Genomic DNA, 26799 nt, shown 5'->3' with positions numbered 1-26799 from the left:
TGTTAATTTTTTTGACAGATTGCAACATGTATGCACTATAGGTTTATGAATACTGTAATATGTATAGCTAAATTTATAATGAATTATGTTTTGTTACATTTGCTTGGTAATTTAAGTTTCCCATGCTGTTTGATATCTGGCATATCTAATGCAAAATAAATAAATAAATAAATTGGGATGTGAGTGACTTGACTGGTGTGGTACGGTGTTGCAGGACTTCAACGTGAGCCAGCAGCAGCATGCGGTGCAGCCGCCGCCTCAGCCGCAGCCGCAGCCGCCGCCGCCGGGCGCCGGCGAGTCGTCCGCGGCGGGCGGGCTGCTGCCGCACCAGTCGCGCTCCTACCCCAGCGGCGGCGCCAGGCTCGCCAGGACGCCCTCCGTGTCCTCGCAGGGCAGCCTCGACTCCAGCCTCTCCAGACAGGTACGCTCACGCTCCGGCCCCTTACACTGCTTGCCATTCAAACTGCTACACCACGAAGATGACGTGCTACAGACGCGAAATATAACCGACAGGAAGAAGACGCTGTGATATGCAAACGATTAGCTTTTCAGAGCATTCACACAAGGTTGGCGCCGGTGGCGACACTTACTACGTGCTGACATGAGGAAAGTTTCCAAACGATTTCTCATAAACAAACAGCAGTTGACCGGCGTTGCCTGGTGAAACGTTGTTGTGATGCCTCGCGTAAGTAGGAGAAATGCGTACCATCGAGTTTCCAACTTTGACAAAGGTCGGATTGTAGCGTATCGCGATGGAGGTTTATCGTATCGCGACATTGCTGCTCGCGTTGCTCGAGATCCAATGACTATTAGCAGAATATGGAATCGGTGGGTTCAGGAGGGTAATACGGAACGCCGTGCTGGATCCCAACGGTCTCCTATCACTAGCAGTGGAGATGACAGGCATCTTATCCGCGTGGCTGTAACGCATCGTGCAATCACGTCTCGATCCCAGAGTCAACAGATGGGGACGTTTGCAAGACAACAACCATCTGCACGAAAAGTTCGACGATGTTTGCAGCAGCATGGACTATGAGCTCGGAGACCGTGGCCGGCCAGTGTGGCCGTGCGGTTCTAAGCGCGTCAGTTTGGAACCGCGTGACCGCTACGGTCGCAGGTTCGAATCCTGCCTCGGGCATGGATGTGTGTGATGTCCTTAGGTTAGTTAGGTTTAAGTAGTTCTAAGTTCTAGGGGACTGATGACCTCAGTAGTTAAGTCCCATAGTGCTCAGAGCCATTTGGAGACCGTGGCTGCGGTTACCCTTGAAGCTGCATCAATGACAGGAGCGCCTGCTACGGTGTACTCAACGTTGAACCTGGGTGCACGAATGGCAAAACGTCAAGGTTAGATAGGTTTACGCAGTTCTAAGTTCTACAGCACTAATGGCCTCAGATGTTAAGTGCCATAGTGCTCAGAGCTATTTGAACCATTTGTCACATAAAACATTGAAACTTGAAGCTCTCGACACAGTCCAGACACATCTGTCACAGCCTGTTAGAAGTGTAGGGTTTATAAAGCGTGTCGTCGGATGCATAATGCGGAAAGAGAGAGATTTATCTGACGTTCCAAAAGGGCATGATCATTGGTTTTCGGGACAAGGGCGGAAGCATTTACGAAATGGCTTAGTTTGTAAGAAATGGCTTAGTTTGTAAAGTGCGCTGTCCACAAGTGCGCTGTATAAGACCGGCGCCGAGGTAACTGTGTCGCAACACGAGCCACAGGTGACAGGGCTGAACGGCGGCTGCGGATATGTGTACGAGCGATTAGACGTGCAAATATTGAGCAACTCACTGTCCAGGTGAGCCGAGGAGCTACCGACAGCGTCTCCTCTACGACTGTTTAATCGAACGTTGCTGCGTACGGACCTCCAAAACAGGCGTCTCGTTTACGCACCCACGCTGACTGCTGTTCTTCGACGGCGAATGTTGGAATCGCATGTCAATACTAGAATTAGAGCAAGAAGTTACCGCAACTGCCTCCACAAACTGCAGTGCCCCCTGCGACCCACTTGCCTTCTCCAGAGCTTCTGTGACTGATCTCGTGTGGTCGCCACTGTACGAACACCTTGGCCCAATCGTTTCTTAACAAGATAATTTGAAGCCTTCTTCCCAAGTTAGCTGATCTTGCTGTCTCCTCAAAAATAGCCAATAAGTGAGAAAAAAATAGTTGAGTGTCACTCGAAGATATGTGACTGTCACAGCATGACAGTTATTGATAATTGGGCACTCCTGGCAATATACAATTCCGTTACATTTATTTCAGACGAACTAAAAATCTGATTAAAAATTAGCTTTACAGGTTTTCAGGAACGACTAGCTATTCCAGTCTGCCAATAAAAATAAAGAGGAGGCATTGCCGGACATAACTACAAGTACACCCCAAGGCTTCGCTATCCTCACGAAAGAAGCTGAGAAAGGAAAAGAATTTTTTTTAGGTGAAATTGCTGAACAGGTTATCAAGGGACTGGTATATCATATCCTGGTGACACATGTTGTTTATTTTAGATTGTCAGTATCGTAGTAAACGACGTTGTCCCCTAAACAATACTTTTTAGTTTTTTTCCCCTTTATGAGATGTCTTTCTAGCAGCACATAGACTGACTTGTTTGCATCCGTTGGTTCTTTCTTTATGCAACTATTCTTTCTCGATACTCTGCACTTGTGCGACAGTTTAAGCTGTTAACGTGCACCTATCTTACGGCTCGGGGCCGTTCGCGACACAGCCACTACCACTACTATTGTCACCTCGCATGCCACATTCCCTGTTCAGGTATGGGTAAAATAAGTTTGTGCGCACCCCAGTGCCATCTGTATGTGTATAAGAAAATACTACTCAGCAGGTTTCTCATGCAGAAATCACTACTGAATGAATGTTCTTTGTGTGGTATCGCCGAGAAATCGCAGTGCCACACTAAAATCGTTACCACAGACATTAGCGAGGCCTCGCTGCAATCTGCGACAACAACTGGAAGCCACTCCTAAAGACCACACCTCCCTCTCAGCATAGCAGCGCCCTCATACTAAGGTCGATATAGTGTCCAGAACGGAAGAGCTCAGCCCAGTTCGTGACCTCATCTGAAGGAGTCAGCATCACAGTGTAGGACCAACGAGTTGTTAAGTCCCTGATGAACTTGTACTTTTGTACCTCGAGAGAATAGTTTGTTAATAAGAGCATGAACTGATGCTTTCACACTCAATGACAGTTCTAAATTACCGAGCAATCCTGTGGCAAAAAGCTGTGTCATAGTCACATAAATATTTTATTCATTTATGTAACAAAGGGACCAAATATTTTATGTGTTCTAGTTTGATCAGACTTCTCCCAGAGCAACTAAAGAACCCACAATAATAACCGAACGAAAGCAGTGCCGCCCTGTAACAACAGATAGCGTGTGAGAAAGTTGTGTTACGCAGGAGCGGCTTCTGAAGTAGTGCCACTGTGCCGCGGCACCACTTGTATTAAAAAAGAAAGAAAGAGAAATGCGAACTGCACATAAAACTTTGTATCGGAGTATATTTTCTGATATGAAGAGGCGCGTTTCACCGCGCACGCTCTCACGGTGGTTATCTGAAGCTTCAAGCCAACTGCAAATTGGCTCCGTCTGTCCTCATTCGCGCTGAGTGAAAAGCTCGACCGTTGGTTTCTACACCCTTCTTAATGGCGGAAGTAGAGCCACAGCCAGGCTGACTAAGAGCTTCACGTTCCTTCTGCCGGAGAACAGCAAAGTGTAGGACCTATAGAAGCACGATCTGCCATCTAGCGATCATGTTAGAATACATCGGCGTGCAGAATTCTTGTAATCCAGTTTTACAATATTTGTGCAATTTAATGCTAATACATTCTAAAACGCTAATTAAAGCTTAATTAAATCGAATGCAGAAATAATACATTTAAATATCTTTATACACTACTGGCCATTAAAATTGCTACACCACGAAGATGACGTGATACAGACGGGAAATTTAACCGACGGGAAGAAGACGCTGTGATATGCAAATGATTAGCTTTTCAGAGCACACAAGGTTGGCGCCGGTGGCGACACCTACTACGTGCTGACATGAGGAAAGTTTCCAAACGATTTCTCATACGCAAACAGCAGTTGACCGGCGTTGCCTGGTGAAACGTTGTTGTGATGCCTCGAGTAAGGAGGAGAAATGCGTTACCATCACGTTTCCGACTTTGATAAAGGTCGCATTGTAGCCTATCGCCATTGCGGTTTATAGTATCGCGACATTGCTGCTCGCGTTGGTAGAGATCGAATGACTATTAGCAGAATATTGAATCGGTGGGTTCAGGAGGGTAATACGGAACGCCGTGCTGGATCCCAACGGCCTCGTATCACTAGCAGTCGAGATGACTGGCATCTTATCCGCATGGCTGTAACGGATCGTGCAGCCACGTCTCGATCCTTGAGTCAACAGATGGGGACATTTGCAAGACAACAACCATCTACACGAACAGTTCGACGATGTTTGCAGTAGCATGGACTATTAGCTCGGAAACCATGGCTGTGGTTACCCTTGACGTTGCATCACAGACAGGACCGCCTTGCGATGGTGTACTCAACGACGAACCTGGGCGCACGAATTGCAAAACGTCATTTTTTCGGATGAATCCAAGTTCTGTTTACAGCATCATGATGGTCGCATCCGTGTTTGGCGACATCGCGGTGAACGCACATCGAAAGCGTGTATTCGTCATCGCCATACTGGCGTATTACCCGGCGTGATGGTATGGGGTGACTCTTGTTCGCATTGACGCCACTTTGAACAGTGGACGTTACATTTCAGACTAGTTACGACCCGTGGCTCTACCCTTCATTCGATCCCTGCGAAACCTTACATTTCAGCAGAATAATGCACGACCGCATGTTGCAGGTCCTGTACGGGCCTTTCTGGATACAGAAAATGTTCCGACTGCCGCCCTGGCCAGCACATTCTCCAGATCTCTCACCAAACGAAAACGTCTGGTCAATGGTGGCCGAGCAATTGGCTCGTCACAATACGCCAGTCACTACTCTTGATGAACTGTGGTATCGTGTTGAAGCTGCATGGGCAGCTGTACCTGTACACGCCATCCAAACTCTGTTTGACTCAATACGTATCAAGGCCGTTATTACGGCCAGAAGTGGTTGTTCTGGGTACTGATTTCTCAGGATCTATGCACCCAAATTGCGTGAAAATGTAATCACATGTCAGTTCTAGTATAGTATATTTGTCCAATGAATACCCGTTTATCATCTGCATTTCTTCTTGGTGTAGCAATTTTAATGGCCAGTAGTGTAAATAGCTATGTGTAATTTAAACATAGTTATGCCCTTAGATTTTGAAACTAAGAGGCATTATTTCAATATTGGTATATCCCACAACAACAGGCTACTGCTACAGAACAAAAAAGGCTAACGTACTCACCACATGTTGAGCATCTGTTTTTCAAACAAAGATGCAGTATTTCTGTTTATACTCTTTGCGTTCGTGTAATACTATTCTGTACAAACACGTTGAAGTTATTGCGAGGTCAGGTAATTAACCATATATAGCTGTCTGCACAGTGTCATCTGTAAGGTTCAAAAATGGTTCAAATGGCTCTGAGTACTACGGGACTTAACTTCTGAGGTCATCAGTCCCCTAGACTTAGAACTACTTAAACCTAACTAACCTAAGGACATCACACACATCCATGCCCGATGCAGGATTCGAACCTGCGACCGTAGCGGTCGCGCGGCTCCAGACTGTAGCACCTAGAACCGCTCGGCCATTCCGGCCGGCCATCTGTAAGGGAAAATTCAGTTGACTGTGAAAATAGCAAACATGAACAAAGTAAATGAGTTATTAAAAACGCCCTTTAGCGACAGGACTCCCAGATAAAAAACACTAGGTAGGCCACTCCCTAATAATCTGAATCTGTAGCAGCAAACAAAAAATCGATGCTGTAAGTTCAATCCAAAAATTTAACAAAAGAAGAAATGAATTTGTCGTTGTGTAGAAAGCAATGATGTTTTTTTGTTTTCCTTGTGTATAATTGGGGGGGATGTTCACAGGTGTATGACCGGAATAGCCGATATTGAGCATATATGCTCTAAAATGAAAGTACAGGAAATGCCAAAGTGACACATGAATAATGTGCTTAGTCTTTCATTTCTAGGCAAAACCAACATTCAGCAGAAATTTGGTTCGCAATAGAGACAATCAATTGACAGCCACAACAAACGTATAGAAAAGAACAGATATATACTGAATTTAATTGTAAACTGTATTCCATGCTGTAGTGTTTTGGAACTTGCTCTCAGGGGTCACGATGAATCTGATGCCTCTCAAAATAAGGGGGTTTTTCGCGAGCTAAATCAGTTCAGTGCGGAACTGGATAAAGATCTTAAAGTTCATCTCATTCAAGAATCAGCGTTCAAAGGAATTTCTAAGACTGTTTGGAACGAACTACTGCAATGCGTGTTAGAAGTGTACCATGATGAAGTTCGTAAAGAAATAAAACGTGGCGATTATGTTGCAGAATCGTGGATGAAAGCTCAGATGTGCCGTGCGAATTTCAGTTGGTTATTGTTTGCGTTATGTTGTTGACGGAAAACCTGTTGAAAGATTTGGAACTTTGTTAATGCAGAAAGTCAGAATGCTCATACTATAGCTGAATTATGAACCATTAATTGGCGATGATTGAGCAAATCTAATAGCTCAGAGTTCCGATGGTACAAACGTTATGAGTAGCAAGTCTAACGGGGTTCAGAAATTAATTAAAGACAAATATCCAGATGCAAACTACATCCATTGTTCTGCATCACTTCAACTTTATGTCTACGGCAGCCTCTGTTAACCACAAAGCCCACATCTTTTTTGTGCACCTTTCAGGTAATTCTTCTTTCTTTTTTACCTCGCCGGAGAGATCAAAAGTGTTGCATAGCATTATTCAAAAAAGCTTGCCCTGTGGGTGTGACGAGATGGAATTACCATTCGCGAGTAGTAAAAGATGTTTCCGAAAACAGGGAAAAATCTTATTAGTGTTCTATGAGTCACTGAAACAAGTGAGAACATAAAACTATCTTCTACTATTGAGAAATATGGTTCATACAAACAAAGACTGCAAGATAACGAAATTATTTTCTGGCCATCATTTTTCTATAAGATAATTCCTCATGCAGACGTACTTTTTAATCAGCTTCAGAAGAAGGGAACCGAACCGACCACAGCAACGCAAGACAACCAGAACTTTGAAGCGGTAATGCAAAACATCAGAGATGACATTGACTCCAGCCTTAATGAGATCAGTTTCGAAAATAATAAAACGATGCCTGCCAAGAAGCCACGGATTCTTGATGTGCATAAAAAAGGGGATGCTTTGGAAGTCTGCGATGCAGTCCTTCCTGAAATAATATTACGTTTTCAGTTCACTGGACACCTAATTGCAGCCAACTTATTTGATGTAAATCAGTTTGAGATATACATCACAGATTTTTCGGACAAATACCTTGAAATTGACACATATACATTTCTAGAAAAAAGAAAGTTGAAGGGCGAGCTTCAAGTCTTCTGTGCTAGGCTTAAGTTGAGAGCAGTTTCTGGAGCAGTTCCGTTTCTTTCGCTGATTCTGGGGGATGAACTTCGTGGCACATTTGACGAGACTGTTAAAGTTTTGAAACTGCTAATTACGACGCCTATCTCGACATCAGAAGCTGAGCGGTGCTTTTCAGAGCTCAAGAGAATCAAAACGTTCCTACGAAGCATAATGAAAGAAGAATGACTGAGTGCCTTATGGATGCTATCGTGTGAAAAGTCATTCGTGTTTGAAATTGAACACTTAATCTGAGATGACACATTCATTTGCGAACAAGAAGGAGCAACGAATCGATTTGCAATATCGTCCCTCCTAATTATTTTGAAGCTGTCGTCCCAAAGTCAAGAATTTGCTGCTTTTGGTGAGTACAATGCTTTTAGTTTTAAATGTTGGCAGTTTGATTAAATTTGCTTCACAAAATCCAGATTCGAATAATTTGTGCATGCTCTGTTATTTCTCGTTCTGGCACTCATGTTGTAGCTGACACTTTTCTGGCAGTCGGCCGCGAACTTAAACCAAACGAAGAGTTCTGGCTGTAGGGAAGGGAAGACCGGCGTGAGGGGACAAGCGCCACGCCTCCCTCTCACAGGGCTGGCAGTGATATCGCATTCAATACAACAAAAAACAGGTTCAAAGTTGCAAATTTCACTTTTTTATTCACTCGATGACTAGTTTCGGTCCAGACCCATTTTCAGATCATCGTAACATAGGCAAAAACGGTATTTCCGCAGATGTGAAAACCGTGTCTAAAATGTGCAACGAACAGTTACAGCGCTTACAGATAACTGTTAGTATGCGTTGTAACTGTTCGTTGCACATTTTTGACACGGTTTTCACATCTTCGGAAATATCATTTTTTACTACATTACGATGATTTCAAAATGGGTCTCGATCCGAAATCAATCATCGAGTGAATAAAAAAGTAAAATTTGCAGCTTTGGACTGGTTTTTCGTTGGGTACAACATAAGTTGCTGACCCACAGTTACTCCAGCATGCTGGAAGGTCGTGGTGTCGCATTGTCTTTTCAGGCGAGTTTCGACTCTGTTTACAGCATCACGACAGATGTACGCCGATGAGTCAAGACATTATGACCATTTGCTTAATAGCTTGTTTGTCGACCTTTCGAACGAAATACATCACTGATTCTGCGTATCAAGAATTCGACAGTTTGTTGGTAGGTCTGCGGAGGTATGTGGCATTAGATGTCTACTCACAGGTCATGTAATTCGCGTAAATAACAAGCCGCTGATTTACGTACACAGCGATGGCGCCCGACAGCGACCCATATAGGTTCCATAGGATTTGCATCAAACGAATTTCGTCCCCGAGACATCAACGTGATTTCAATATAATGCTCCTTAAATCACTGAAGTACGGACAATTATACTGCTGAAAGATGACATCGCCGTCGGGGAAGACATCACACATGAAGTGATGCAGTGTGTCTTCGGTTTCTACCACAGGTCCCATGCAAGGGTAGGAGAGTATCTCCCACAGCACAATACTGCTCTCACCAACGTGCACGTTTCAAGCCGCCATTCACCTCGATACCGGCGTTTGTGGAGGCCACGATAGACCTGTTATGACAAAAATATGATTCATCAGAAGAGCCAACACGTTTCCATTACTATACGGTCGAATCCCGATGTTCCCGTCTCCGCTGCAGTCGTAACTGATGATGTCGCAGGGTCAACATGTGAACACGCAGGTGTGATCTGCAATGGAGCTCCGGCCGGCCGCAGTGGCCGAGCAGTTCTAGGCGCTTCAGTCTGGAACCGCGCGACCGCTACGGTCGCAGGTTCTAATCCCGCCTCGGGCATGGATGTATGTGATGTTAGCTAGATTTAAGTAGTCCTAAGTTCTAGGGGACTGATGACCTCAAAAGTTAAGTCCCATAGTGCTCAGAGCCATTTTGAACCAGGACGCCCATCATGCATGGCAGTTAGATGTCAGGGCCTGGGAAACTGATTCTTGTCCCTACCCTGTAGGCTGCCGTGCAAATCAGGCTGATTTGGGAAGCTGATAATGTTCCCACACTTGCCTGTCATGCAGGGCACCTATATGGTAGGGTCTGGAGAAAAACAAAGTTTTGTTCGTATCGCCACTCGTTCGTATTGGAGCTGGGAATATGTAAATCCTACATGCTGATACTCAAGATACCTGTTGTTCCTGTGCCAAATTTGGTTGAAATCGATCCAGGGTTTGGTGGAAGATCCCAGACATACACAAATACACTCCACATTATACACGGTGAATAAAACATCCTGTCCTCCTCATCCAGATTGAAGACAAAAGTTTATCTTACAAAATCAGATCGTGTTCATTTTGAAAAACTTGTATGAAGACGAGGAGTGCCAATACTGGCACATCACGCAATGCGTTGGAAAGTACAGAAGAATGCGTATCATCCCATACTACCATACCAGCCACTGTAGAACAATGAGTAGACTGCTGGGACGCCGAACCCACATCCACAATGGATGTATGGTTCGGATTCTCGTCTGAGGTCATCGGTCTCTAGGCTTACACATTACTTAATCTAACTTAAACTAACTTACACTAAGGACGACTCACACAAACATGGCCAAGGGAGGACTTGAGTCTCTGATAGGGGGAGCCGCGCGAACCTTGGCAAGGTGGCCTAAGACCGCGCGGCTACCCCGCACGGCTCCTTTTTTAGACTCGATTCCCTAGTTTACAAGCATTATTTCAAATTGTTCAAATGGCTCTGAGCACTATGGGACTTAACATTTGTGGTCATCAGTCCCCTAGAACTTAGAACTACTTAAACCTAACTAACCTAAGGACATCACACACATCCATGCCCGAGGCAGGATTCGAACCTGCGACCGTAGCGGTCGCGCGTCTCCAAACTGTAGCGCCTAGTACCGCTCGGCCACTCCGGCCGGCTAGCATTATTTCATTTTGGCACATGTTAATAGCCTATCATATGAGAGTGGGATCCATTAAACAACCTCATGTACCTTATAACCGTGCAGTGTACAACCATAACTGGTCCTGTCAAGTTTCTGTAGAGCAGCTCCCTGATAGAGAACACAACCGGTTAATGTGTCCATATGCTTTTGGTGCTGCGTACACCCAATAACCAAGCTGTTGCTGCTGGCCATGCGCATCCTGCACAGTATCCTCAAAGGCGCCATCCCAATAAGAATGTTTTCACCGCCTGGAGCAACATCATAGGGAAACCAGTAATCTTCGTCCACAAGTAATGGACAGAGGTCGTCTAAGGGCTAGATGTACTCCACAAACAGAGGACATAATTCTTGAAACCGTTCCCAAATCACTTCAGCAAAGTATTCATGATATTGCAAGGCAGTTCCAGATATCTCAAAGACTGGTTGATGAAATGTTGCACATTGAAGAATTGCATCCAAATCGTTACACATCCGCTCCATACCAGGAGCCAGAAGACCACATTCAAAGATTTCAGTTTTGTGAAAGGCTTTTGCACCAGAGGAAGATAAAGAATATTTCATAAATAACGTGATATGAACTCAGGTATTTAACGTCATTCATTAAGGTATTTTCAAATTCCACAACAGCCATTACTGTTCGAAGCAGAAGCCACATGTCACCCGTGATACGCTTCAGCATAAACCTTCCTGCTGGAATCATGAGAGGAGTGCTTTTGGACCGTTACCTACTGCTGGGAAAGTTGAATGCGCTCCTGTATCATACGTTTGTTTTCAATACATTGCCTCATTCATTAGCAAACGTTCCACTTGGCGTTCAGCGACTGTTACGGTTGATAACTCAAAACAAGGATTGGGATAAGTTTAAGGAAAAACACATGGAATGTGGACCCACATATTTTGTAGCTTGTTTCTTCATGGAATACACTTTACTAGTTAACAACAACCATTACGATTACAAATTAAACACGTTTTCAAAAGAATAACAAAGCTCAGAATAATTTTTAAAACTTGAACAGGATCAATTCACTAGTAACAAGCTTTAACACTTTATACCAATAAGAACAGGGCTTGAAGCCAGAAATACATAATCCCCAAATGCAAGTAAGAAGTCATACCAATTAGGTGTGGATGCAAGCGAGTTCAGAAAACTAAGTTTTACCAGTAAAATGAATTACAGATGACTGCCACTAAATGTACTAACAATTCCCAAGAGCGGATCACCTTAAACAAACAGACAATGATCACCCAAGATACAGAAAGGATAACAAGTCACACCACTGAGTGTGGTTATTGCAAATCCCTTAAAATCTATAAGCCTTAATAAAATCCCTTAAGCAATAAAATACACAATCCCCCAAAACACAAGCAAAGCTGGGAAGGCATACAATGCGAATGTGACTCCAACAGGTACACACCAGCAGAAACATTGGCAATAGCCCTTAAATAAATAAACAATTCCCCAAGATACAAAACAAGCTGGCAAATACAGCAGGCAGCTATCACAGCCAACAGACAACAAGGAGGCAAGTTTTACAATGAGTAGAGTTAGCTAATGACTGTGGTAAAAAGCAAAAAAAAATGGTTCAAATGGCTCTGAGCACTACGGGACTTAACTGCTGAAGTCATCAGTCCCCTAGAACTTAGCCGGCCGGAGTGGCCGTGCGGTTCTGGGCGCTACAGTCTGGAGCCGAGCGACCGCTACGGTCGCAGGTTCGAATCCTGCCTCGGGCATGGATGTGTGTGATTTCCTTAGGTTAGTTAGGTTTAATTAGTTGTAAGTTCTAGGCGACTGATGACCTCAGAAGTTAAGTTGCATAGTGCTCAGAGCCATTTGAACCATTTTGAACCCCTAGAACTTAGAACTACTTAAACCTAACTAACCTAAGGACATCACACACATCCATGCCCGAAGCAGGATTCTAACATGCGGCCATAGTGGTCGCGCGGTTCCAGACTGAAGCGCCTAGAACCGCTCGGCCACACCGGCCGGCTAAAAAGCAAAAACCAACAGTTTATACCCATAAGTAAAAGGCTTTTAAATTTAAGATGCAGGAAGGAGACAAGATTTAAATGGGTAGTTAAAGAGCAGATAATAGTGACGAGGAACTTCGGGAATGCAGAACATGCTTCAAATGTTATGCACTTGCTGAATTCACAATATTGAATAGATCAATGGTTCCGGATTAATTGACGGCACTCCGTCACGGCACGTATCAAACGATGAAATTTACTTGAGGCAAGACGAGGTTGCTGGTAGAGGCGGCAGACTGAGGGGCCAACATAGACGTGCGTCGACGGAAGTGTCGCCGCAGCAGAAAGAAAACATATCTCCTCCGGGCCAGGAAAACAGGAACTCGTCGTCCGCTGCCAAAACTACCCAACCAATACACATCAAAAGGGAACAGTAATCAGATGTGTTTATGTCAGGAGCGAAACAAAGTGGTCATTTACGTCTGTAAGAAGTGCATGATATGTATTAATGTTTAAATGAAGGTATAGTAACAGAAAGAAATGCGCAAGGTACCACATCGTGGAGATGTAAATTGGATACAATTTGATGCTTTAATGGGAGAAAATAAAATTTTGGCGTGAACTCGGCTCGAACATCCGATCCCCACGGTACTGCCGTGTCTCACTGAGTTGGTGGGACAGCTCCAACACATAGCAGAGACCGTGCCACCTGTTCTTCGCCAACCTGCACGCAGTTACAGCGTTGCCTGAGCCTCTTTTGTAAATCGCATTTCTGTTCAACCTACTGGCTGGACTAAGTTTTGCTACATATATTTTCGTCTTGAACTGGGATGAGGAATCGCATACCAACCGCCAAATACGGCATTTTTTTTCTTTTTCTTTTCACCTCGTATATTGTCAGATAACACATATAAATTGTCAGATGTCAGGCCAGCCGGAGTGGCAGCGCGGTTCTAGGCGCTACAGTCTGGAACCGCGCGATCGCTACGGTCGCAGGTTCGAATCCTGCTTCGGGCATGGATGTGTGTGATGTCCTTAGGTTCGTTAGGTTTAAGTAGTTCTAAGTTCTAGGGGACTGATGACCACAGTAGTTAAGTCCCATAGTGCTCAGAGCCATTTTGTCAGATGCCAAGAAAAATACTCGAAGTACAGACCAGCCACTCTTGCGTCATGTCACGGGCATGCAACTGTATAAATACGCTAGATAGCACACGTGTCCCAGTGTCATTCAAACAGCAGATGTAGTTTGTTGTCTTCCAGGTCTGTCTTTTCTTCTGAGTTGCTGTACGTTGAACGTTACACCTTTTCACGTACAACAGCTTCGCTTTCCGCTCCTAGGAGTGGTTGGCAGAGAGTTTTAAACATTGTCGGCGTTGGAACACGCTGGCTATGGGCGTGAGACGAGGCGAGGCGAGGTTAGGCAGGCGCACCGGCGGCGTCCTTCCGGCGGCCGGCCTGCTGGCGCTGTGCTGCCGGTGGTGGCGGCGGCGATCGATGGAGGGGGCGGCGCGGCCCGCTATACGGTATAGCCTCCTTCCGGTGCGCGCTCACGACCTGCACTCACGCGATGGTCCGCAGCACACAGGCTCGGCACAGAGAATCGTCAGCCTTCACAACCCTATGGCGGCTCGTGCACGACCTCCCCTGTGCATTCTACATACATCAAAAATGTTTTGCATCACTTCGTTTCAGAGAGTACCGGAACTGTAGAGAAAATTGGAATTGAGATCAACATCAACTACATTTCCGCTCTTGTTATTGCTCATGAAAACCACACACTGCATGTTGTACCACCATACAGCGAGACCTTCAGAGGTGGTGGTCCAGATTGCTCTATACATCGCTACCTCTAATACCCAATAGCACGTCCTCTTGCATTGATGCATGCCTGTATTCGTCCTGGCATACAATCCACAAGTTCATCAAGGCACTGTTGGTCCAGATTGTCCCACTCCTCAACGGTGATTCGGCGTAGATCCCTCAGAGTAGTTGGTGGGTCACGTCGTCCATAAACAGCCCTTTTCAATCGCAGGCATGTTCGATAGGGTCCATGTCTGGACAACATGCTCGCCACTCTAGTCGAGCGATGTCAGTAGCCTGAAGGAAGTCATTCACAAGATGTTTTCGATAGGCGCGCGAATTGTCGTCCATGAACACGGATGCCGGTCGGGGTGGCCGAGCGGTTCTAGGCGCTTCAGTCTGGAACCGCGCCATCGCTACGGTCGCAGGTTCGAATCCTGCCTCTGGCATGGATGTGTATGATGTCCTTAGGTTAGTTAAGTTTAAGTAGTTCTAAGTTCTAGGCGACTGATGACCTCAGATGTTAAGTCCCATAGTGCTCAGAGCCACTTGAACCATTTTTTTGAACACGTATGCCTCGCCAATATGCTGCCGATATAGTAGCACTATCGGTCGGAGAATAGCATTCACGTATCGTACAGCCGTTACGGCACCTTCCATGACCACCAGCGGCGTACGTCGGCCCCACATTTCACCCCAAAACAGCAGGGAACCGCCACCTTGCTGCACTCCCTGGACAGTGTGTCTAAGGCGTTCAGCCTGACCGGGTTACCTCCAAACATGTATCTGGCGATTGTCTGGTTGAAGGCATATACGACACTCATCGGTGAAGTGAACGTGATGCCAGTCCTCAGCGGTCCATTCTGCATGTTGTTGGGCCCATCTGTACCGCGCTGCGTGGTGTCTTGTTTTGCAAAGATGGACCTCGCCAAGGACTTCGGGAGTGAAGTTGCGCATCATGCAGCCTACTGCACACAGTTTGAGTCGTAACAAGACATCCTGTGGCTCCACGAAAAACATTATTCAACATGATGGCGTTGCTGCCAGGATTCCTCCCAGCCATAATCGTTATGTAGCGATCATCCACTGCAATTGTAGCCCTTGGACGGCGTTAGCGAGGCATGTCATCGACAGTTATGTCTCTCTGTATCTCCTCCGTGTCCGAACAACATCGCATTGGTTTACACCGAGACTCCTGGACACTTCCGTTGTTGAGAGCCCTTCCTGGGACAAAGTAACAATGCGGACGCGATCGAACCGCGGAATTCACTCTCTAGGCATGGTTGAACTACAGACAACACGAGCTGTGTACCTCCTTCCTGGTGGAATGACTGGAAATGATCTACTGTCGGACCCCCTCCGTCTAATAGGCGCTGGTCACGCATGGTTGTTTACATCTTTGGGGGAGTTTAGTGATATCTCTGAACAGTCAAAATGACTGTGTCTGTGATACAATATCCACGGTCAACGTCTATCTTCAGGAGTTGTGGAAACCGGGGTGACGCAAAAATTTGTTTGGTGTGTGTATTATTTGTTCCACGTAGCCCCTGCGTTAGCTAGAATAACAAATTACATTGCACGCAAACGGTCGAATAAGATGTTTAGAGCCTAATCCGCTTTCTACTGATCAGGCACTTTCAACAGTTCATGAAAACTTCTTGGTCTAAGGATACAGCCATTTGTACCAGACACATCGAATATACAAGAGGCAGCAGATGAAACTTTAGGTACGAAGAGAGTTCCGTGGTAGGAGGCAGTACTACACAGAACCCTATGGTTTAAGCAAGATCTTCGAGAATCAGCTATTCAGAAGGAGAAACCATTGCTAAAATATACATCCAGGCAAAGTCGAGAGTGTTATACGGAGTATAACGTCATTCGTAATAGAGTGACTTCGGATATTCCAAAAATAAAAGGTTGTCTATCGCCAAATAAGCAGTATGGCTGCCGAGAGAAGCTTTCCAGGAATGTGGTAACTTCAGGATAGCAGGACGACTCATCAACCCCATCAAGTATGCAGATGACCTGGTAGAGCTCACTAAGGATCAAAGACAAATGCAAGACATGATGAAATAGTTGGTAGAAACTGGAAGGAAGTATAACATGGACATCAACATCGAGAAATCAGAAGTGATGCGGATATCAAAACGGGAGAAACCTTTGAAGATAAATGTCGAAAATCGAGAACTGATGAATGTGATGCGATTCAAGTATTTGGGAAGCTTGTTGACAAAGGATACTAAGTGCTCACATTAAATTCGAGCAAGAATCGCCATAGTCAAAACCACATTCAACAAGAGGACTCTGGTGACCAGCAAGATAAGCTTGGAATTAGAAATGATACATCTGGAGTATTGCACTATACGAAGCAGAGAGATGGACCATGAGAAAAATGGAGAAAACATACATGTACATGATAATTCTGCAAACCACTCTTAAATGCCTGGCAGAGGGTTCATCGAACCACCTACCGGATAATTCTCCGTTATTCCAATCTCGAACAGCGCGCGGAAAAAACGAACACCTATATCTTTCCATGTGAGCACTTATTTCCCTTATTTTATTATGATGATCGTTTCTCCATATGTTGATCGGCGTCAACAAAATATTTTCGCATTCGGAAGAGAATGTTGGTGACTGAAATTTCGTGAGAAGATTCCGCCGCGACGAAAAAAGCCTTTGCTTTACTGATGTCCACCCAAATCCTGTATCATGTCAGTGACACTCTCTCTCCTATTTCTCGATAATACAAAACGTGCTACTCCTCTTTGAGATTTCTCGATGTACTCCATTAATCCTATCTGGTGAGGATCACAGACCGCGTAGCGGTACTCCGAAAGAGAACGGACAAGCTTAGTACAGGCAGTCTCTTTAGTAGATGTGTAGCATTATCTAAGTCTTCTGCCAATAAAAAGCAGTCTTTAGTTTGCCTGCCCAACAACATTTTCTGTGTGTGCTTTCCAATTTAATTTGTTCGCAGTTGTAACTCCTAGGTATTTAGTTGAATTTACGGCCTTTAGATTTGACTGATTTATCGTGTAACCGAAGTTTAACGGATTCCTTTTAGCACTCATTAGCATGACCTCACACTCTTCATTATTTAGGATCAATTGCCAGTTTTAATACCATACAGATATCTTTTCTAAATCGTTTCTCAGTTTGATTTTATTTTCTGGTGACTTTACTAGACGATAAGCGACAGCATCATCTGCAAACAACCTTTGACGGCTGCTCAGATTGTCCCCTAAATCATTTACATAGATAAGAAACACTAGAGGGTCTATAACATTTCCTTAGGGAACTCAATAAATCATTTCTGTTTTACTCGGCGGCTTCCGTCAGTTACTACGAATTGTGCCCTCTCAGACAGGAAATCACGAATCCAGTCACATAACAGGGACGATATTCCATAATTACGAAATTTCACTACAATCCGCAAGGGTGGTACAGTGGCAAATGCCTTCTGTAAATCTAGAAACACGGAATCAATTTGAAATCCTTTGTCGATAGCACTCTATACTTCGTGTGAGTAGAGAGCTAGTTGTGTTTCGCAAGAACAGTGTTTTCTAAACCCGTATTTCTGCTGCATATCTATGTTAATGGTATGGGCCTGTAATTTAGTGGATTACTCCTATTGCCTTTCTTGAATATTGGTGTGACCTGCGGAAGTTTCCAGTCTATGGGTACGAATATTTTGTCGAGCGAGCGGTTGTATATAATTGTTAAGTATGTAGCTATTTGCATCAGCATACTCTGAAAGGAATCTAATTGGTATACAATCTGGACCGGAGGACATGCTTTTATTATTAAGTGAATTAAGTTGCTTCACTACGTAAAGGATATCTACTTCGAAGTTACTCATGTTGGCAACTGTTATTGATTCGAATTCTGGAATGTTTACTTCATCTTCTTGTTGAAGTAATTTCGGAAGGCTGTATTTAGTAAATCTGCTTTGGCAGCACTGTCTTCGATAGTTTTTCCATTGGTATCGCACAGAGAAGGCATTGATTGTATCTTGCCGCTAGCATACTTCAGATACGACCAGAATCTCTTTGGATTTTTCGCCAGGTTTCGAGACACAGTTACGATGTGGAAACTGTTAAAGCATTTCGCATTGAATTCCGCACTAAAATTTGAGCTTCTGTAAAACATCGCCAATCTTGGAGACTTTGCGTTAGTTTAAACTTGCCATACTTTTTTTCATTGTTTCTGGAACAGTGTTCAGACGCGTTTTGTGTACGAAGTCTGATCAGCTCCGGCGTTTGTTAATTTATTTGGTATAAATCTCTCAATTGGGCCAACGGCCTTGCCGCAGTGGTAACACTTGTTCCCGTCAGATCACCGAAGTTAAGCGCTGTCGGGCTGGGCTAGCACTTGGATGGGTGACCATCCGGTCTGCCGAGCGCTGTTGGCAAACGGGGTGCACTCAGCCCTTGTGAGGCAAACTGAGGAGCTACTTGATTGAGAAGTATCGGCTCCGGTCTCGGAAACTGATATACGGCCGGGAGAGCGGTTCAAATGGCTCTCAGCACTATGGGACTTAACTGCTAAGGTCATCAGTCCCCTAGAACTTAGAACTACTTAAACCTAACTAATCTAAGGACAACACACACATCCATACCCGAGGCAGGATTCGAACCTATGACCGTAGCGGTCGCGCGGCTCCAGACTGAAGCGCCTAGAACCACTCGGCGACTCCGGCCGGCTCGGGAGAGCGGTGTGCTGACCACATGCCCCTCCATATCCGCGTCCAGTGACGCCTGTGGTCTGAGGATGACACGGCGGCCGGTCGATACCTTTGGGCCTTCATGGCCTGTTCGGGAGGTTTTTAGTTTTAGTTTATAAATCTCTTAATTTCTGTCGATACTATTTCTTTGAATTCAAGTCACATCTGGCCTACACTTCCACTGTTAATTTGTAAGGAGGTGATATTATCTCTCGGGAAGGTGTCAAGTGAATTTTTAGCTGCTTTTGTGAACAGGTATATTTTCCGTCTATTTTTGGAGGATTTGGTGTTACAATATTCAACTTCGCTATGACAATCCTGTGTTCAGTAATCCTTGTGTCCGTTTTGATGCTCGTTATTGACTCAGGATTATTTGTTGCTAAGAGGTCTAGTGGGTTTTCACAACCGTTTATTATTCGCGTCGACAATTAAACGAACTCCTCAAAACAATTTTCAGAGAATGCGTTTAGCACATTCTTCGGTGATGTTTTACGCGTAACCCCAGATTTAAATATGTATTTTCACCAACATATCGAGGGTAAATTAAAGTCTTCACCAATTAAAACTGTATGAGTCCAGTACGTGTTTGATATTAAACTCAAGTTTTCTTTATATCTTTTGCCAATTGTATCATCTGAGTTGGGAGGTTGGTAAAAGGGTCCAATTATTATTTTATACCGGTTGCCAAGAATGACCTCTGCCAATACTAACTCACAGGAAATATCTACTTCAATTTCGCTAGAAGAAAAACTACTTCTAACAGCAACAAACACGCCATCGCCAACTGCATTTACCCTATCATTTCTCAACACCATTAGGTCCTTCACAAAAATTTCAGCTGAACTTAGGCTTTAGCCAGCATTCAGTGCCTATAACAATTTGAGCATTGGTGCTTTTATTAGCGCTTGGAGCTCTGGTATGTTTCCAACACAGCTATGACAATTTACAACTCTTATACCGATGGTTCCTAGATCCACGTTCTTCCATCGCTCGACCTCCTCTCTTTGAGACTGCAGCCCTTTTTGTGTTTGCCCGAGACCCTCTAAACTAAAAAACCGCCCAGTCCACGACACACAGCCCCGCTACCCGTGTAGCCGCCTCCTGCGTATAATACACTCCTGACCTACTCAGCAGAACCAGAAACACAACAACCCTACGGCACAAGTCGAGGAATCTGCAGCCTACACGGTCGCAGAAGCGTCTGAGCCTCTGATTCAGACCGCCCACTCGGCTCTGTACCAGAGGTCCGCAATCTTTCCTGTCGACTATGCTGCAAATGGTCAGCTCTGCTTTCATCTCGCAAGCAAGACTGGCAGCCTTTACCACTTCTGTTAGCCACTCGAAACCAGAGAGAATCTCTTCCGAACCAAAGCGACGTGAGACACCACCTGCAGTCGGCTGCACCCTGTGTTCTTCATGGCATCCGGAAGGATACGTTCCATGTCTGGAATGACTCTATCCGGTTGTTTTTGTTGTGGTCTTCAGTCCTGAGACTGGTTTGATGCAGCTCTCCATGCTACTCTATCCTGTGCAAGCTTCTTCATCTCCCAGTACTTACTGCAACCTACATCCTTCTGAATCTGCTTAGTCTATTCATCTCTTGGTCTCCCTCTACGATTTTTACCCTCCACGCTGCCCTCCAATACTAAATTTGTGATCCCTTGATGCCTCAGAACATGTCCTACCAACCTATCCCTTCTCCTTGTCAAATTGTGCCACAAACTCCTCTTCTCCCCAATCCCATTCAATACTTCCTCATTAGTTACGTGATCTACCAATCTAATCTTCAGCATTCTTCTGTAGCACCACATTTCAAAGGCTTCTATTCTCTTCTTGTCCAAACTATTTATCGTCCATGTTTCACTTCCATACACGGCTACACTCCATACAAATACTTTCAGAAACAACTTCCTGACATTTAAATCTATACTCGATGTTAACAATTTTTTCTTCTTTAGAAACGCTTTCCTTGCTATTGCCAGTCTACATTTTATATCCTTTGTACTTCGACCATCATCAGTTACATTGCTCACCAAATAGCAAAACTCCTTTACTACTTTGAGTGTCTCATTTCCTAATCTAATTCCCTCAGCATCGCCCGACTTAATTCGACTACATTCCATTATCCTGGTTTTGCTTTTGTTGATGTTCATCTTAAATCCTCCCTTCAAGACACTGTCCATTCCGTTCAACTGCTCTTCCAAGTCCTTTGCTGTCTCTGACAGAATTACAACGTCATCGGCGAACCTCAAAGTTTTTATTTCTTCTCCATGAATTTTAATACCTACTCCGAATTTTTCTTTTGTTTCCTTTACTGCTTGCTCAATATACAGATTGAATAACATCGAGGAGAGGCTACAATCCTGTCTCACTCCCTTCCCAACCACTGCTTCCCTTTCATGTCCCTCGACTCTTATAACTTCCATCTGGTTTCTGTACAAATTGTAAATAGCCTTTCTCTCCCTGTATTTTACCCCTGCCACCTTCAGAATTTGAAAGAGATTATTCCAGTCAACATTGTCAAAAGCTTTCTCTAAGTCTACAAATGCTAGAAACGTAGGTTTGCCTTTTCTTAATCTAGTTTCTAAGATAAGTCGTAGGGTCAGTATTGCCTCACGTGTTCCTATACTTCTACGGAATCCAAATTGATCTTCCCCGAGGACGGCTTCTACCAGTTCTTCCATTCGTCTGTACAGAATTCGCGTTAGTATTTTGCAGCCGTGACTTATTAAACTGATAGTTCGGTAATTTTCACATCTGTCAACGACTGCTTTCTTTGAGATTGGAATTATTATAGTCTTCTTGAAGTCTGAGGGTATTTCGCCTGTCTCATACATTTTCTCACCAGATGGTAGAGTATTGTCAGAACTGGCTCTCTCAAGACTGTCAGTAGTTCTAATGGAATGTTGTCTACCCCAGAGGCCTTATTTCGACTTAGGTCTTTCAGTGCGCTATCAAATTCTTCACGCAGTATCATATCTCCCATTTCATCTTCATCTACATCCTCTTCCATTTCCATAATATTGTCCTCAACAACATCGCCCTTGTATAGTCCCTTTATATACACCTTCCACCTTTCTGCTTTCCCTTCTGTGCTTAGAACTGGGTTTCCATCTGAGCCCTTGATATACATAAAAGTGGTTCTCTTTTCTCCAAAGGTCTCTTTAATTTTCCTGTAGACAGTATCTATCTTACCCCTAGTGAGGTAAGCCTCTACATCCTTACATTTGTCCTCTAGCCATGCCTGCCTAGCCATTTTGCACTTCCTGTCAATCTCATTTTTGAGACGTTTGTATTCCTTTTTGCCTGCTTCATTTACTGCATTTTTATATTTTCTCCTTTCATCAATTAAATTCAGTATTTTTTCTGTCACCCAAGGATTTCTACTAGCTCTCGTCTTTTTACCTACTTGATCCTCTGCTGCCTTCACCACTTCATCCCTCAAAGCTATCCATTCTTCTTCTACTGTATTTCTTTCCCCCATTCTTGTCAATTGTTCCTTTATGCTCTTCCTGAAACTCTCTACAACCTCTGGTTCTTTCAGTTTATCCAGGTCCCATCTCCTCAAATTCCCACCTTTTTGCAGTTTCTTCGGTTTTAATCTACAGTTCATAACCAATAGATTGTGGTCAGAGTCTACATCTGCCCCTGGAAATGTCTTACAATTTAAAACCTGGTTCCTAAATCTCTGTCTTACCATTATATAATCTATCTTGAACCAAGTGTTAGCTACGATTAAGTTGTGGTCTGTGCAGAATTCTACCAGGCGGCTTCCTCTTACATATCTTCCCCCCCAATCCATATTCACCTACTACGTTTCCTTCTCTTCCTTTTCCTGCTATCGAATTCCAGTCACCCATGACTATTAAATTTTCGTCTCCCTTCACTATCTGAATAATTTCTTTTATCTCATCATATATTTCTTCAATTTCTTCGTCATCTGCATAGCTAGTTGGCATATAGACTTGTACTACTGTTTAGGCATGGGCTTCGTGTCTATCTTGGTCACAATAATGCGTTCACTATGTTGTTTGTAGTAGCTTACCCCAACTCCTATTTTTTATTCATTATTAATCCTACTCCTACATTACCCCTATTTGATTTTGTATTTATAACCCTGTATTCACCTGACCAAAAGTCTTGTTCCTCCTGCCACCGAACTTCGCTAATTCCCACTATGCACATGGAATGCATCTCGGCTTTCTTCCCCCCCCCCCCCCCTTAGCAGCCAAATGCGCCTAACGTTGGAGCTCCCAGCTATCAATAATCCCACGCTCTATGATTGCCCAGATCTTGCAGGCTGAGAGGCTTCCTCTGAAACCGGACAAGCGACTGCATCTGCTGAGGGACAGTGGCAGCCACAGACAACACTTGGGACCTGTTTGTCAGACTAACCTAGGAGATCTTACGTGCGGACCCCTGGAAATTCTTCCGCCACCTGCCACATCCTGAGGCGACCTCCCATTTCACCATAGGTGAGAGGTCAGGGCGAGAAGTAACTGGGCTGGTCACTGTTGTGGACCGATGGGAGGGACTCAGGCGTGCTGAACGTCTGTTGTACCCCCACAGCTGGCCCACAACAGTGAGGGCCCAGCTACTGCAGCTTCAAGCTGCATAACCGAAGCCATCACAGCCTGGAGCTGAGAGCAAAGTGTCACCAAATCGGCTTGCATCTACACACAGCCATCACAGTCCCTACCCATAAGCTGTCCACAGTGGCTGTGTGGTTCTAGGCGCTACAGTTTGGAACCGAGCGACCGCTGCGGTCGCAGCTTCGAATCCTGCCTCGGACATGGATGTGTGTGATGTCCTTAGGTTAGTTAGGTTTAAGTAGTTCTAAGTTCTAGGGAACTGATGACCTCAGATGTTAAGTGCCATAGTGCTCAGAGCCATTTGAACCACCCAACTCGCGTGTCATATCCGTGAAACTCTCCCTCTCTGTTACGCGATAACACAGAGCCAACTGCCCTTCCCGAACTTTTTCGGTGTCCTCTGTCAATCCTGGCTGGTAAGGATCCCTTACTGAACAGTATTACTCTACCAGAGAACATATGTTGGCAGTCTCTTTAGTAGACCTGTTGTATCTTCTAAGTGTTCTGCCAGTAAACCCAGTCTTTGGTTCACTTTCCCAACAATATCTGTTTGATTGTTCCAGCTTAAGTTGTCATAATTGTGTTTCCTAGAGACATTTAAGTGCCAAGAAACTGGTATAGGCAAGCGTTTTCAAATACAGAGATATGCAAACAGACAGAATACGGCACTGCGGTCGGCAACGCCTACATAAGACAACAAGTGTTTGGCGCAGTTGTTAGATCAATTATCGCAGCTACAATGGCAGGTTATCAAGATTTAAGTGAGTTTGAACGTGGTGTTATAGTCGGCGCGCGAGCGATGGGACACATCATCTTCGAGGTAGTGGTGAAGTGGGGATTTTCCCGTATGACCATTTCACGAGCGTACCGTGAATATCAAGAATCCGGTAAAACCACAAATCTCCGACATCGCTGAAGCCGGAAAAAGATCCTGAAAGAACGGGACCACCGACGATTGAAGGGAATCGTTCAACGTGACAGAAGTGCAACCCTTCCGCAAACTGCTGCAGATTTCAATGCTGGGCCATCAACAGTGTCAGCAAGCGAACCATTCAACGAAACATCATCGATATGAGCTTTCGGAGCCGAAGGCCCACCCGTGTACCCTTAATGACTGCACGACACAAAGCTTTACGCCTCACTTGGGCCCATCAACACCGACACTGGACTGTTGATGACTCGAAACATGTTGCCTGGTCGGACGAGTCTCGTTTCAAATTCTATCGAGTAGATGGACGTGTACGTGTATTGAGACAACCTCATGAATCCCTGGACTCTGCATGTAAGCAGGGGACTGTTCAAGCTGGTGGAAGCTCTGTAATGGTGTGGGACATTTGCAGTTGGAGTGATATGGACCCCTGATACATCTAGATACGATTCTTACAGTTGATAAGTACATAAGCGTACTGTCTGATCACCTGCATCCATTCATGTCCATTGTACGTTCCGACGGACTTGGGCAATTTCAGCAGTACAATGCGACACCCCACACGTTCAGAATTGCTACAGCGTGGCTCCAGGAACACTCTTCTGAGTTTAAACACTTCCACTGGCCACCAAACTACCTAGACGTGAACATTATTGAGCACATCTGAAATGCCTTGCTGTTCGTAAGAGATCTCGTCTGCTTCGTTCTTTTACGGATGTATGGACAGTCTGCAGGATTCATGGTGTCAGTTCCCTCCATCACTACTTCAGAGATTTGTCGAGTCCATGCCACGTCGTGTTGGGACACTTCTGTTCGCGGGGGCTTACACAATATTAGGCATCTGTACCAGTTTCTTTGGCTCTGCAGTGTACTTAGTTGGACTGACAGTTATTTTGGTCTTCTGAAGATTTTTCTAGACGATGAATGACTGCATCATCGGCAAACAATCTAAGAGGGTTGCTTAAATTGTCTTGTATATCGTTTGTGTAGATTAAGAACAGCAGAGCGCCTATAACACTTCCGTGGGGAACACCAGACATCACTTATATTTACTCGATGACTTTCTGTCAATTCGAATTGTGTCCTTTCTAAAAGGAAATCATGAATGTAGCCGCACAACTGAGATGATACACATAGACCGCTTATAAGGAACGGTATCAAAGAGCATTTTGGAAATCTAGAAGTATGGAATCAATTTGAAATCCCTTATCTACAGCTTTCATTACTTCATGAGATTAAAGAGCTAGTTGTGTTCCACAAGAATGATATTTTCTGAATCTGTGCTGACAGTGTGAAAACAGATCGTTTTCCTCGAGGTAATTCATAATGTTCGAACACAGTACATCTTCCAAAATCCTACTGCAAAGCGACGTTAGTGATATGGGCCTGTAATTCATTACTCTTACTTCATTATTTTCTTGAATATTGGTGTGATATGTGTAACTTTTCAGCCTTTAGGTACGGATCTTTCTTTGAACGATGCGGGATTTCAAAAAAAAAAAATTGTGGTGCTCAACTACGTACCCTCAGACTCAGAGCTGAAATATTAAAAGTTTTGGCTGGTTTCGTTGTCTAGGGGGTAGGGTACGTAGTTGCCGCATTACATGCCAAATACTGCTGAGTCTACAGTATAGGATATGAATACACACATGAATCAAATGATCGAAGGTTCCTATCACTCGGCAATTGCGAATTTTTAATGTAACATAGAAATTTATAAATGAAAGATTGCAATTAAATAAAATCTGCAGGTCCTATTTTAACGGCTTTAAATGATGAGTACAGTAGCAGAAGTACTTTTAAGAATTCCATTTATTTCTGCAAAACACTTATTGGTGTCGATGGTCCAACAATTAAATAAAATATACACTCCTGGAAATTGAAATACGAACACCGTGAATTCATTGTCCCAGGAAGGGGAAACTTTATTGACACATTCCTGGGGTCAGATACAACACATGATCACACTGACAGAACCACAGGCACATAGACACAGGCAACAGAGCATGCACAATGTCGGCACTAGTACAGTGTATATCCACCTTTCGCAGCAATGCAGGCTGCTATTCTCCCATGGAGACGATCGTAGAGATGCTGGATGTAGTCCTGTGGAACGGCTTGCCATGCCATTTCCACCTGGCGCCTCAGTTGGACCAGCGTTCGTGCTGGACGTGCAGACCGCGTGAGACGACGCTTCATCCAGTCCCAAACATGCTCAATGGGGGACAGATCCGGAGATCTTGCTGGCCAGGGTAGTTGACTTACACCTTCTAGAGCACGT

The 26799-nt window shown here is 44.5% G+C and overlaps 1 protein-coding gene and 1 pseudogene across 1 annotated transcript in view; both read left to right on the top strand.

The window, feature by feature from the left end:
• Positions 1 to 301: 301 nt before the first annotated feature.
• Positions 302 to 26799, top strand: part of LOC124788762 (synaptotagmin-5) — a gene marked incomplete at its 5' end in the record, with an annotated part of 215669 nt that continues 189171 nt past the window's right edge. The window contains one exon of the mRNA XM_047256045.1: positions 302 to 421. Within this exon, the coding sequence (XP_047112001.1) occupies positions 302 to 421 (120 nt within the window). The remainder of the gene's footprint in view (positions 422 to 26799) is intronic.
• Positions 18569 to 18686, top strand: LOC124790761 (annotated as a pseudogene).

Source organism: Schistocerca piceifrons, chromosome 3 (assembly GCF_021461385.2).
Source record: "Schistocerca piceifrons isolate TAMUIC-IGC-003096 chromosome 3, iqSchPice1.1, whole genome shotgun sequence".
Classification (NCBI taxonomy): domain Eukaryota; kingdom Metazoa; phylum Arthropoda; class Insecta; order Orthoptera; family Acrididae; genus Schistocerca; species Schistocerca piceifrons.
Note: the sequence above shows the minus strand (reverse complement) of the source record. Positions and strands in the feature narration are given on the sequence as shown.